We start from the raw sequence: 13624 nt of genomic DNA on the forward strand, positions 1-13624 counted from the left end.
AGGCAGAGAAATACCTACCACCTTCTGTTCTCTTCAGAACTTTCTGATCTGTTCAAATCAGAAAAATCATCCAGGCTGCCCTGCGACAGCATCTTGCATGAGTGTGACATTAAACCCAGCCAGGTCAACTTGCCTTATGAGGAGCTCTCCAGAAACAGCTGGAGAGAATTATTATTTGAAGACAGCTATCTGAGCTATTTAAGAAATCACCCTGATGTCTGAACCATTGTCACCATTTCTGAGTACTCCCCTTCGCTGTGCTGGCTATTCCTCTGCTCCCTCACAATCACCTTTTCTTTTCATTCTGAGGTGTTTGAAGTTTGGAGGTAGAGGAAATAAAGTGCATATTGCCAGGCTCTGTAGGAAAATCCTAGTACTTTAGACTCAAGCCTTGCTGATGAGCAGAGGGCAAAGGAAAGATACTAAAGAAGCAAGAATTCCTCCTTTCCCTAGCGCACCTGTCCAGCTGTGTCTTAATGTATCTGCTGCAGATGCGCTGTTTTCCAGTAATAGCCACGAGCTAAGGTGATGTCTGTCTCCTCTTCTGTACCCTACAAGTTTGTCAGAGCCTGGTTTAGCATCCTCCTTCTGGAGGCTTATATAGTGTGAAGATAGGTGTAGATAACAGGGGCATCTCTATGAGGTAAAAATCTGTCCTTTTGATGGAGTCCATTTTAATTTGTATAGGGAGGGGGATAGCAAATACACTTACTCAGCATTTAAGCACTGCACTGGTTGAGTCGTACATTTGTCTTTTTACCATGTAGGGTCTGAAGAACATTACCAAAGCTAGCTATTGTTGTGCATGGTCAAATGCCTAGAAAGGAAAAAAAAAAAAAAAACCAAAAAACCAACAACCCCAACCTCTATTTTCAGGGCTACTGTGTGCTAGGAACTGCCAAGGAAACCAGTCCACTTATTTTTTTGCTTTTAAACTGATTCAGCTGAAGGGTGAAAACGTCCTAGGCTTTAACCAGTCACAGAGAAATAAAATTATTTTTGTGTTGTGTTTGTTGATCTTGGTGAATTTGATAACGTCTTCAGGATAGTGCCGTCTGGTGTTTGAAGCACAGGGTGGACTCAGAGTGTATGTATGGAAGCAAAAAACTCCAGGCTGTAGTAAGCCTCAGGTATGGCAGTGTAATTGTATGTTTTTTAATCAACAGACCAGAGTAGTTACACTTAGTAATGTTTGTTCACTAAAAAGGAAAAGGGGTGTTAAATCATTATGATCTTTGATGAATGGCTTGTACACCAAAGAATAAATTGAACAAACTGGCATAGAGCTCAGTGAACATGAAATCAGCTATTAGAAAAAAAGCTTGTGAACAAATTCTGAGCCTGATATGCATCTTTTGATTAATGTCCTATTAATCATCCGTAGTGGCTACCTTAGCTAAGTCGTGCTGTAATCATTCATGGTTGCTTATAGGAACACTAGCAGGGACTATAGAGCTGCAGTAACTGAATATTATTACTGATTTCTCCCTAACTCTTGCTGTGAACAATTACTGTTTTCACTACATTTCTGCCTCCCTTTATTAGAAAGAATACAAAGCAAAATGAAAAAGGAGTCCCTCAAAGACGAGTAAAATTCTCCCAGGGTATTCTTAATGATATTCTGTCCTAAATGGGTAAACTATTGTAATGCAGAGTTCTCACCAGGAGTAATTGTAATCTAATCACACTGAAGCTGTCTTTTTAGGGATTGTAGTCAAACAGACAAAATGTATAGTCATATTAATGAACACAGAATTTGTGTAGAATTATCACTTAAAATGTTTGAAATTATTTTAGCTTTTTGTATCATGATATTTTCAGTTAATGCACTTAACAGCAACAGCAATTAAAAATCCATACTGTAAATTTGGATTAAATCCACCTTTTTGTCATTTGAAAAAGCCTTGATTTTTGAAAGTTATTATGCTTGCACCACTCTCTTTTAAGACCTAATGTTTTAAATTAGCATTGCTCTTTTGAACTGTGGTCGTTCAGTGTGGGTTTTTTTTTTTTCTCATCAGTGAATATTCGTTATATTTTTCTTTTTTTCGTTATGACTAGAAGTTATTGGCAAGTGTTTACAGGAGGATCTCATATTCCTGTGTGTGAAGATTTATTCCCACACCATTTATTTCTCAAATGTGACACAAAGAATGCTTTGGCACTCCCCACAATATAGGTCCTTAGATGGCAGAGTAATTTCCTCCAAAGTCACTGTGGCCGTGGAAATACGGTGAAGTAATGAAGTGATGACAGGTATTAGCATGCATAATGGGCTTTAATAGACATTTAATGTTGTTTAACTGGAAGAAGGAGAAGTGCTTTCCCATTGGAATATCCCTACATTGAAAGTCATTGATCACCAATTTCAGAGGGGAAAGGTTAATCCATCAGTTTCTGTAACCAAACGGCACTGATGGAAATTCTTTAGGTGACATTGTGGATGAACTGAGCTCTCCATCTTTGCAAACAAATGAGTGATATGACAAGCATGGTGTTCAGAACACATTTAACCAATTGATTTTCTCTCCTCTTGTAATAAGATCTAGAGACATATGAAAGAGCGTAGCATGAGCCAAGATTAAAGGAACTGCTTCGTACACGTGAACATAGGGGAACTGCATTATCAATAAAAGTACTATAAAGCGTGTAGGCACCCATTCTTTTTCTTTATATAAAGTTTGTTATTGCAATAAATAGCTGTTATTGAACTGCTGGCCTTTTATTTCAGTTTTTTCTGAATTTTATTTCAGTTCGCTTTCTGTGGTTTCCTGGTAGATGTTGGAAAAAGCGTTATGTTTTGTTATGGTATCGTTTTTGTACTCACTAGTAAATCCAGGGCAACTCTGGATTTAAAAACAGAATTTATCATCTTTTGGGGCACAAAGAAAGTTATGAGGGGGAGGGAGGGACCTGACTTAAAGTAGTTTAAAGATATCAAATATATTTAAAGATTTGATCTGTATGGATCCCTACTGTAATGACCCTCATGTTTTTCCTCCCTCTTCCCTCCTTTTTCTCCCAAATTCAGCCCTGCTCTGAGTTTCACATACCCTCCTACACCAGTATCCCTCCAGCAAATGCATCAGCAAATTATAAGTCGTCAGCAAACCCTAGGTTCAGCCTTTGGACACAGCCCTCCACTCATCCATCCTGCTCCAACTTTTCCTACCCAGAGGCCTATCCCCGGCATCCCCAGTGTCCTGAACCCTGTCCAGGTCAGCTCTGGACCTTCTGAGTCCACACAGGTGAGAGGCAACAAAAGAAACCTTTGCACCCCATTAATTTAAAAATTAAGTAAACGGGATTGTCTCAATTCCAGTTAATCACCACTGTCCCTGAGACCTTTCTGTAACAGTTTTCTTGCAGCTATAGTGTTTGCAGTCACTTTCTTACAAATCACAGGAGTGTATGTACGGTTCCTGATTGGTAGTGTGCTGTTTAGTCCTCATAAATATTTCAGTGTGCTGCAGCACCTTCTTGCTCCAAACTGTCTCTCCTGGATCTTACACAGGAACTTAACAGAGGTGAGAAGTAACAAAAAGGGGCAAAACACATCAAAACACTAACCTTTTAAAAGTTAACAGCTTCACCTTCCTATCAGGCAGAATGTAATATAGTCTGCCCTCCTGACACAGGTGTGAGTAACTTGGAGTATCTCTGCGAGCAAGAGAGTAACTCAAAGATGATGAAGAGGGTTGAAGGGTTTTTTTTTCCTCTGATTTGTGCAAAATTGGATTTACTGTGTTTAAATTAATCATTTCAATAAAGCAAGGTGTATTCCCAAAAGCTGGGGATGAGCAGCAGTGAATCAGGCCCATAATGTGACGTTTATCACAGTTTGTGGTTTGCCTGTTATTAACTGGGGCTGTTTCTTTCCAGATGACCTGGGATTGGTTATTTATCAGTCTGGGAGCTGTTTATCTCATGGCTAGCTTTTACAAATGTAGAAGCAGAACATGCTGCTGTAGGAAGCATATTGATTTTTTTGAGGGGTCCATGCAAGCTCAGATATCTCTAAAAGATCTCTGGATTCCTACGAGATTCCATTTGCAGGTGTAGATAATAGTGTTCAGTCTAGCACAGCAAGAGGAAAACAAGATTCTGACCTGTTTTTGTCAGCTATTTTGCTATTGACTTGGGAGGATCCAAGACTTTGTCTAGGATTTTTTGACTGAGTCTCATATTAGTGTTCAGGTTTTCTTTCTATCCACACTATAATGGGACACGTAGCAGAAGAGCTGAGATCTTGTGTGCAGATGTTAAGGGTAAAACCTTTTTCCTCCAAGTGGGAAAAAAATGAATGTTTCTCTTGTGTTTATCTGAGTACGCAGTGATTCTGCTTTTCAAAGTTGCCTTTCCAAAGTTGTCATTATGTGGAAAATCAAGTTCTTCCCACCCCTCCCTGGCCTGACAAAACCAGCGTTGGTTTGTAGCAAGGAATTACATCAAATGGCCCCCTTCCTGTTCCTCCCCTGCTCTGTTACAAGATTGAGCAATGCAGCTCTTCCCTAAGTTAATGCTCTGTAATTGAAGTCCAATTATAATTGCATATTCCATGTAACTAACAGTGTAGCTTCTTCAATTAAAGTTGCTTAGCAGATGCTGCATATTTTTGTTTGGAGCTTGTTACATTCCAAATTTTAAGCCATAACCTGCTCAGAGGGCTTACATTTTATTTAAGACTTGAAAAGCCTGTTGGTTCGTTATAACTGCAAATTTATGTCCAGAGAAAGAGTCACATGCTCTTTTCTAGGAGAAATTCTTTTAATTTCGTGAGAAAAATAAGATATTTTGGCAAAAGGTTTTACAGGAGTAAAATACAACCAGGAAAAAGTATTTCACTAAAATACACTAGCACAAAGACCCATTCCACAGAAAACACTCACTACAAACAATCAGTATACCAGCTTTAGTAAAGCACAGTTCATTGGTTTTAAGTTACCCACAAGAGAAGGAAAAGAGTAAAAGAAGAAAACAGATTAAAAGGGTAAAGAAAGAGAGAAGAAGGAAGTAGAGAGAGGACAGGAAAAATGGTTGCCAACAAGGTCTGATGGTTCACTTGGTGCAGGCAGGAGGAGAAAAGAGAGAAAGAGCTCCCATGGAATCTCGTGTATTTAGAGTTCAGTTTTCCCTCCCAGGCAGGATATCCAGTCAGTGCCCCCCAGGCCAGAGTGAGGTGTGCTGTAGGCAGTCACAGGCTGCAGGGGTGTGGTGTGGGTGGGCTACCAGGCATATCTGCCTTGACTGACAGCCGGGCTGCCTTCAGTGATGCCACGGGCTCTGCATGGGCTGAACCATGTCAGCTGCAGGACCTTCCAGCTCTGCCACGTGTCCTCAGCACAGGCCTTTATATGCAGGTCTTACCATGAACCTGCAGGTCCAGGCTCAGCCCTTCTCCACACTCACACACACACACTGACAGTGAGTGGGTTCTGAGCCGTACAAATAATTCAGTGAGATTTGGATCCAGCACCTCACAAAGCTACATATCTATCACAGTCTAATTTTGTCTTCTTTTGGGGAAAAAAAAAATCCCCACCTGCCTCCAGCAGAATAAACCCACAAGCGAATCTGCAGTGAGCAGCACAGGAGATCCCATGCACAACAAGCGCTCCAAGATAAAGCCTGATGAGGACCTCCCCAGCCCGGGAGCAGGAAGCATGCAGGTATGGCAGTCAGGTTGCAGTCATAAGCTTTTCATCTCACTGCTGGAGGGAAAAGGCACCTTGTCTGTAGCACGTTTCCAGGCTCCCTGCACTCACACAGCCCTTCATCTCGTTGCACACACACGGGCAGCCTGAGCTCACGGTAGCGAGGGCGATCAGCCAGAGCATGCTCAGTTTCTCTTGGAAAAGTGAACAAGAGACAGGTCTTTATTGAGGATATGTTTTCTGTTCAGCAAAAATACTTAAGGCCCCCTTAGACTTTTGCCAGGTCTTAGCACTGTGCTGCACTGAGGCCCCACTGTCGGGCTCCAGTCTCGTTTGCTATACTCTCTATGCCAGTTAATGCCACTGGTTTTAGTAGAGTGGCTCTTGATTTACAGTGACTCAGGGGAGATTAGAATCAGAGCCTCAGTCTTGTGAGTGAACGCATGAAAACAAAGCAGAGGTCTGCCTAAATCCTTCAGCAGGTTTGAAACAGAGAAATAGCAGAAGTGCATAATCTGAACCAAATGTTTACACTAACATCTGACTCTGACCCTCAGCAAATAACAAGCTGGGGACAATGAGGCACCCTAAGGAACTCACCCTAAGGTGGGAAGCCAAAGACCAAAATTAAATACTTCTTTCCCCTTCTTACCCCTTCCATTCACATGCCATGGGCAAGAGCAGACTAACAAGTAGCTTGAAAATTGCCAGTCTGCTCATGGAAGAGTTTCAGTGTGCAAAGCTGTCATTATTTTAACACGGGAAACACACTTTGGATTCCTAGTGATCCAATTTGTGTTTAACCCTAGTACTAAATTCAAATTTCAGTTAATTCAACTATATTGAATAGTGCTTTTTGCATTAGTGGTGCCACTGAACCAAGAGAGGCAGATGTACAAATAACAAACTGCTTAAATTAACGTGTGAGGGAAGCCAAGCCGTTGCGATTTATTTTTAATTGAAATGTAAAGGGATTTTTGTTTTAAGAATTCTCTACATTGGGTACTTCTGGGAATGAAAAATTTATTTTACATTTATAGTTTACAAATGGCTTCTGGCTTGTCAGGCCTGTTTTTGGCTTCTGTATTTTGTAGAATGGAGTAACACAGTGAACTGAGAGTAAAATAATATCCCCACACACACCCCTGCCCATCATCTTTCTTTTAATGCTGAAGTAATTAACTCTTCTTTCTCCTCAGTTTCAGACTTTCCTCTCTCTTCTTCTCATCCCTGTTTTTTTCCCTCTCTCTCCAGGAACAGCCAGAAGGAATGACCCTGGTAAAAGAGGAAGGGGACAAAGATGAAAGCAAACAGGAGCCTGAAGTGGTCTATGAGACAAACTGCCACTGGGAAGGCTGTTCTCGGGAGTTTGACACGCAGGAACAGCTAGTGCATGTAAGTTAATGGTATTCAGGAACTAGGTTTTAAAACTATGTGACCTTTTTCATGGGGGTCAGGTTCTCTGACCCTGTGCTGAGTCAAGTTTCTTAGCTAACAGCGCTGCAAACTGGAGAGGGGTTTATGAGTTTCTGAGAATAAAGAAAACTCGGAGCCACAGTGCTTGACCTGTTCAGTCAGCTAAAGCTTAGTGTAAAATTCAATAAAGTCTTCAACAGAGATTGTAATGGCTCTGATCCTGTAAGCCAGCAAACGCTATTTTGAGTTAGAGACTTTGATAGTTATTGAGTAATAGTAAGCTGGACATGAATGATTATTAACCTTTAGCCAAGTTTGATTTTTTTTCTCCCCAAAGGGGTTGTAACAGTAGAAATGGGTGAGGGGAATGCTTTCCCTTCCCTAAGGGGGGGGTTTGCTATCAATTTACTGTTGACTGTAAACTGAAGTGGATTATTTGGCTAAATACATGGATACTGAATTACATCAATCTTTTTAGCAAAACCAAACTGCATGATCTTTTATTGTGCTACACCAAATATTAGCTGCATCTGCCTTGTTTTTTATTCTTCTCTGATACTCTCTAAAACAAATGATTTATACTCTTTTTTAGTATTCTAAGCTAGAAAATGAGCAAACAAACTCTGGAATACGATCTGTCAAGTACAAAAATCCCTCTGCATTTCCAACCTCCTTAGCTAGCAGCACCTTTCTTAATTACTGGCATTGCAGAACATATAGAATACTCTGAAAAAAGTGAATTCCTAGTACAGAACAGAGAGGAACATCTTCAGCAAGCGATCAGTGTGTCAAAATTGTATTTTTTTTAGCAAACTGCTTAATACCTTCCTGGACATCGGGCAAAATCTATGGCAAAATGTGGCCAGTACTACTGAAATAGCGTGTTGAAAAATTAATTTTTCTCCCAAAATAAATAAGGAACCCCTTACCATATATTTCCAAACAGTATGCAAAATGGTAAACTGATCCTGCAAAGCTGACTTCAGTAAAGCAATGCCAGCTTTCACTTGTTGGAGTGCAAGAACCTCTTGTTGTTGCAGTTATTTATCAAGATGTATTTCTGGGTTCTTGTTATTATTAAATAGTAGCAGCAACAGTAACAACAATAATGATAAATGCAGACTATAAAAAAGTAAAAGAATGTTAAAAAAGTGACATTTTTAAAATAAGCCTTTGGAGACATTTTGCACAAATAATTCCCTAACATTTAAATAGGCCAAAATTAAATGTGAGGAGAAACTGTTTTGGTGTCACAGTATCTTCTTGGGAAGAAATGCCACACAAATGGCTGCTGCAAAGAGTTGGACACGTTGAAATTAAAAGATCGAATGATGGTCTTTGAATTGATTCTGTGCAAACAGACCAATTGACATCACGTGGGGCTCTGCTTAGGTACAGTCTTTATATCTGCTACTGACTGTAAGGCTGAAACTTTATGATACCTGGAAAACTAACAATGTCCCAATAATGATGATAAATAATATGCACCAAAATAATATGAAATGAAAGACAAATTCAGATTAAAGGTGCTCTTGGTAATGAAATAAAAAGAAGAGGGTTTTTCAACGTTTCAGATGTAAAATTTAATGGAATTCCACAGAAATTGTTAGCTAATACCTCGTACTTTGTATTGTAAAGCGAGTTAAATTGACAGTGTGATAGTCTAGTTGTTTTGGAGATTTTTAAAATTCATTTGTTGGTTTTGGTGGGATTTTTTAGCAAATCTGACTGCATTATAATTGTCAACAGCGAGAGTAGAAAAAAGTGTATTTCTTAAACTTCTGCACAATTGTAGTGTCTGAAGTGGGTTTCTCTATACATAAAAGAGGAACATAAGAAATTTTTCTATAACACCAATAGTTATTTTTGGCAGGGCTCAGAATGCAGGTATGTTATGATGGCATTTAAGACTACGAGGTGCAAGTCCTGACTCGATACCCTGAAGACAATGAATTCATCATCACAACCATCACATTTAGGTAGCACAAATCATGCTGTAAGAGTCAGCAGGACTCAGTGATGGGGCCCTGGTTTGTGATTTCTTTTGCTGCTCTGGCAGAGCCCTGCTGTGGGGACTTGAACGAGTTATTTCTGCCCAGAATTGCAAAGGACTTTAGACATCTAACTCTGTTTGAAGGTCTGGCCGCTCACCCCGGTCTGTCTCTCACACATTTCATCTGCCCTTGATTGCCACAGCCCTCTGATGTACACCTGCAACAAGCAGGGAAAGGAAGTCTGGTCTCAGTAGGGCTTCATGGCAGGGCAGTCCTGGTTTTGCTTAGGTGTGTCACTCTGGCAGAAAGTGTTCAGTCCCTGAGCAGCAGTTAGGTCTTTGAAAATCTCTCCACTGATGTGGCTCATGCATGCCTCCTACCCAAATACTGGTAGATAAATCCAAGTAGATTCAAATTGCCGTAACTGAGCTTAAGATCAGTGTCAGCACCGTTCCCAAGTTCCTGCCTTGGCATGTGCACGTGCGTGCCTGCCATGGTATGTGTCTCAGAGGCCTGTGTACATCCTTTACTTAATATCTACACTGCAGTAGCAGCTGGAGGCTCCCTTAAAGTCCACATTGTCATGGTGCTAGATGCTGCTCAAATGAAAGATAAAGAATATGGGCGTGAGGTCTTTCACCCTGCAGCTCCGGGGCCACGTAGTACATCAGGCTGTTTGGTGCTGTCTGGAGGTGCCTGAGCCTCCAAATCTTGCAGCAGAGCTCTGCCACGATGCCTTTCCTGGCTGCACGAGCTGCTGCTCTCCTGGTGAGACTCAGTTGCTCCAGCCAAGCTTGAAGAGCTTGAAGATTTTGAAATACGATGCCGGACAGGATGTCAAAAGTATAAATAACCATTCTGTTTCATTGCTTCTGCTCTGGAGTAGTAGTCACCAAGGCAGGGGCGACTGGCATAGATAAAGGCAATAAAGGCTTAAATTGCCCTAACAAAACTCATCCAGGTAAATCCGTCATCTTTCTGTGCTGGTTGTAAGCATACGTAATAGTAAGAGATCAGACCCAGAACAGAGTGTTATCCTAGTCTTGCACCCCAAAGCACTGAAATTTTAGCGTTAAGTGCAGTGTTAAGGAAAGAGATGGAAGTATGTTTCTAGCTGTTTGTTTTGTTTTCTAAAGGGTTAGATACCTCTGCGTGAATTCTAGTCATGCCAGGTTGAGCAGAGCTCAGAATAGCACACAGTTCATGTGGATGTCATTACTCCCACTGTGTACAGGGTGTATATACAAGCACATATGCATGTGCTTTGAAAAAGGTAAATATGAATTTGTGTATATTCTGGTCTTTCTGTCACATGAGGATAGCTTTATTTTTGGGGAGCAACGGGACACAGTTTACCTTGAAATCAACTGGAGGTGAATCAGATTCTAGTAGTATCTGCACTACAAAATGGTGTGTGATATAGCATGTATGAAATGGTAAATGCAAACAAAATCTGTGTCTGAATATGTGGTGTAGCTTTAGAGCAGAAATTGCAATTTTAGGCACAATAGTCAGCATTTTATATCATTTTTCTGCATTACTTTCTGTAGCAAAGTCCTGCAGTTATTAGTGTAAAATGTGGGTGCCAGTGAAAGTGTTTTTAGGCCCCAAGAGACAATGTTTTCTGTCTGAATTTATGGGCAGAACCTGGGCTGCTATGAATAAATAACTGAAAAGCCACCTGAAAGAATCATTATTGACCCACCCAGAAGGGTCTGACGCTGCGATGATTTTGGCATGGGCGCTCATATTTTCAAGCAATATGTGCCGCTTAGAATTCAGCATGGTTAAATTTTCATGATACATACACCAAAAGGCAAGGTGTTAAACCATTCAGACGCTCTACCTTATTTATAACACCTATCCATCCTTCCCCACCACCCCCCCCCCCTTCCTTCTCTTACAGTTAATAGAAAGATTCATGATTCTTCATGGTTGTCTATCTAGCCTCTGACAGTACCGACTGCACTGTTAAAGCAAGTCACTATCTATAATTGATATCCTTCTATGGAATGGGGTACCGGCTGCAATTGAAGGGTTTTGCTGAAAGCTCTTAAATCCTGACAAGTTCTGCCCTTGTTCTGGTTGTCGCTGAGCTGCACTGCTGAGATCCCAGGGTTATTTGAAGTTGATGCAAAAGGGCGGCGTGCGTGTTGCACATTAGCAAAGCACAAAGTTGGTGAGCTGCCCCTGCGTTCACCTGCCAGGTAGTCTTATTTACAGTGCGTTGCACTCCTGAAAAGGTTGGTTAGATTACTGTTTCAAATGTGTATTACAGGTTTCCTTCTTTCCCTTCTTCTCCTCAAAAAATTAAAAAAAAAAAAAGAAAAGATCTTATTTATTTTAAAGCCTCGGTTTGCTGCTGGGGTCTTTATCATTCAGCTGTTTAATTAATTTCTCTGCCCAGCGAGATATTATAATTGGGCTTAGCTGAGTTCAAGTTTGTTTTAAATATGTGATAAATGCACTTGAGCGCCCAGAAGCTAATAAGATATTGTATATATTTATAAATCTGTTTTTTGTTGCAGTTTGTCTTTTTTTTTTTTCCCCCCCCCAGAAATCCGTTTAAGAATAAAATATTGCAAAAGGGTTAGACACTAAAGATAAAAGTTTGTTTAAGAAAATTATCCTTCAAGGAAATGACTGAAGTTATTGTTAAATATTAATACAATGGCAATCAGAAAAACGCAGCACTGCCTATTTCTCATCCCCCTTGCTGCGTAGCCTTGACGATAATTATTTTTTTATTCAAAAACATGCTTGAAGAACTGTAGAGCTGTTTTTTGTTAGTGTTTTCCCCTTAATTGTGCAGCGATAAAATTCTCTCATTGTTGTTACATTTGATTAGATGAGATCAAAAAAGCCCTGAACTGACAGCAGTGGCTTACATTCAGGATTCCATTCGCTGAAGTCTTCCTGCCTGTTCTCAAAACCCCAGTGACTGGAGCAGCTGCTGTGCTGCTCCACCTTCCCTCCCTTATTGCCCTACAGGAAATCTTCTTGTGTTCCTCAGGTTCTCACTTGTTCCAAGGTAATAGCAGTGCACTGAGGGTACCCAGAAGAACCACTGCCGTGCAGTTCCGTGTTTTGACTTTCTTAATGCTTTTGCTCTCTGTTCGTACAGAAAAGGGTTGGTTCTGCTCAACAGAAGTTGGCCAGCGATCCGCAGAGACCTACAGAAACCCTGGACTGTGCCCGCAGCTGGCCTCTGCTCAGGTTTTAGAGCATCTGTCGTGGTGGGAGGTGCCTTAATCAATGCTGTGCGCCTCAAAACAGTTGTAGACGTGACTGATCAGGAGGTGGGGAACGCACCACTCTCTTAAGGATTAGGCGTTTTTGCAGGGGGTCATTCTGGGTGCCCAGAAGTAAGGACACTCAAAGCCAAGAGACTTGAAAGTCTCGCTTCCCCTGCTGCCAGCGCTTGTCTTTGGCCCTCCGCTTCTTCTCAGCTCCTCTCCTATAGGAGAGCGGTGGGTGGGGACTGGAGAAAGCTTTGGTATTCTCCTCTAAATAAAGATCCAACTGCAATAGGAGGGTAAGCCAGATTGGAGCAGTTCCCCTGAGTACTAGCAGCAGTGGCAGACCTGTAAGTGACCCTGGGAGCTGTGCACTGCCCATCGCTTGCAAGAGGAGAAGCTGCCCCGTGAGCAAACAGCCTCCAGGCCAAAGCTGGGTGCAGCTGTGCAGGTAGGCATCTGTGCCTAAAAGGAGGCAATTACACACATCTGCCCTAACAGCCAGATTATCCTTTTCTGCGTTAGTGGTTTCTGTTCTCTGAGTAAAAGGAGGTGTGCTTGCCAGTTGGTTGTGATGTGGGTGAAGACCCAACTTTGTGAAAGCAAGTCCCTTGCAACCCCAAAGGGGTGTTTTTACCCATGGTTCTCAAAATAATGCAGGGATTTACTTGATTTTTAATTCTTCTTTGCAGAGGCAGTTTTCAGTACATTTTGATTATAGTTTTATTTGGCTCTAATGCAGTAACACAGAGAGGCTTCAGCCCATTCGCAGTCTCATTGTGCATGGCAGTGACAGCTACTGCCCTGAAAGGTTCAGAAATATTTCCTTTAAATTGAAAAGAGTAAGGAGTAGATAAGAACATGAAATCCATTACAGTAATAATTCTTTTTCGTGACAAAAGGAGAATGTTTTACGTACAACAGAAAAGAGGGTTTTGTTGGTGGTTTTATTCTGCTTCATCTTATTTTATTTTTTACTCACTGGACTCCAGACCCTAACTCATACCTGAAGAAGCCAAGAGAAATCAGTTCTTCATGTGACAAGCCCAGAGCTTGGGCTGAAAGTCGTGACAACATGAAGAAGGCAGGGATTGTTTCAGAGGCAAGTGCCATAGGAAGGTTTTTTTCCAGTTTGTACATTCCTTCAATATATTTGATCTTTGTAGCTTTGAGGTAACAAGGGGGAGGAGAGAAAGGGAGAAGAGGTTATAGCGAATACTCATGAGAAACATCTGTCCAGAAGTTTATAAATTTTGAAATCTCTTCATCGCTGCCTGTTTAAAGGCTGAGTTCTAATTAAGACACCACCTCACTGTGCTGGATT

At 41.2% G+C, this 13624-nt stretch overlaps 1 protein-coding gene across 2 annotated transcripts in view; it reads left to right on the plus strand.

Annotated features, from left to right (window-relative positions):
* GLI3 (GLI family zinc finger 3) overlaps positions 1-13624 on the plus strand; it is a 205957-nt gene that overhangs the window by 159619 nt on the left and 32714 nt on the right. For both annotated transcript variants that reach the window (XM_027902424.1, XM_027902425.1), the window contains 3 exons: positions 3032-3248; positions 5556-5669; positions 6909-7049. In XM_027902424.1, coding sequence (XP_027758225.1) covers positions 3032-3248; positions 5556-5669; positions 6909-7049 — 472 coding nt within the window. The remainder of the gene's footprint in view (positions 1-3031; positions 3249-5555; positions 5670-6908; positions 7050-13624) is intronic.

This window comes from Empidonax traillii, unplaced genomic scaffold (assembly GCF_003031625.1).
Source record: "Empidonax traillii isolate 1590-97213 ecotype Southwest subspecies unplaced genomic scaffold, ASM303162v1 scaffold873:size564455, whole genome shotgun sequence".
Lineage (NCBI taxonomy): Eukaryota > Metazoa > Chordata > Aves > Passeriformes > Tyrannidae > Empidonax > Empidonax traillii.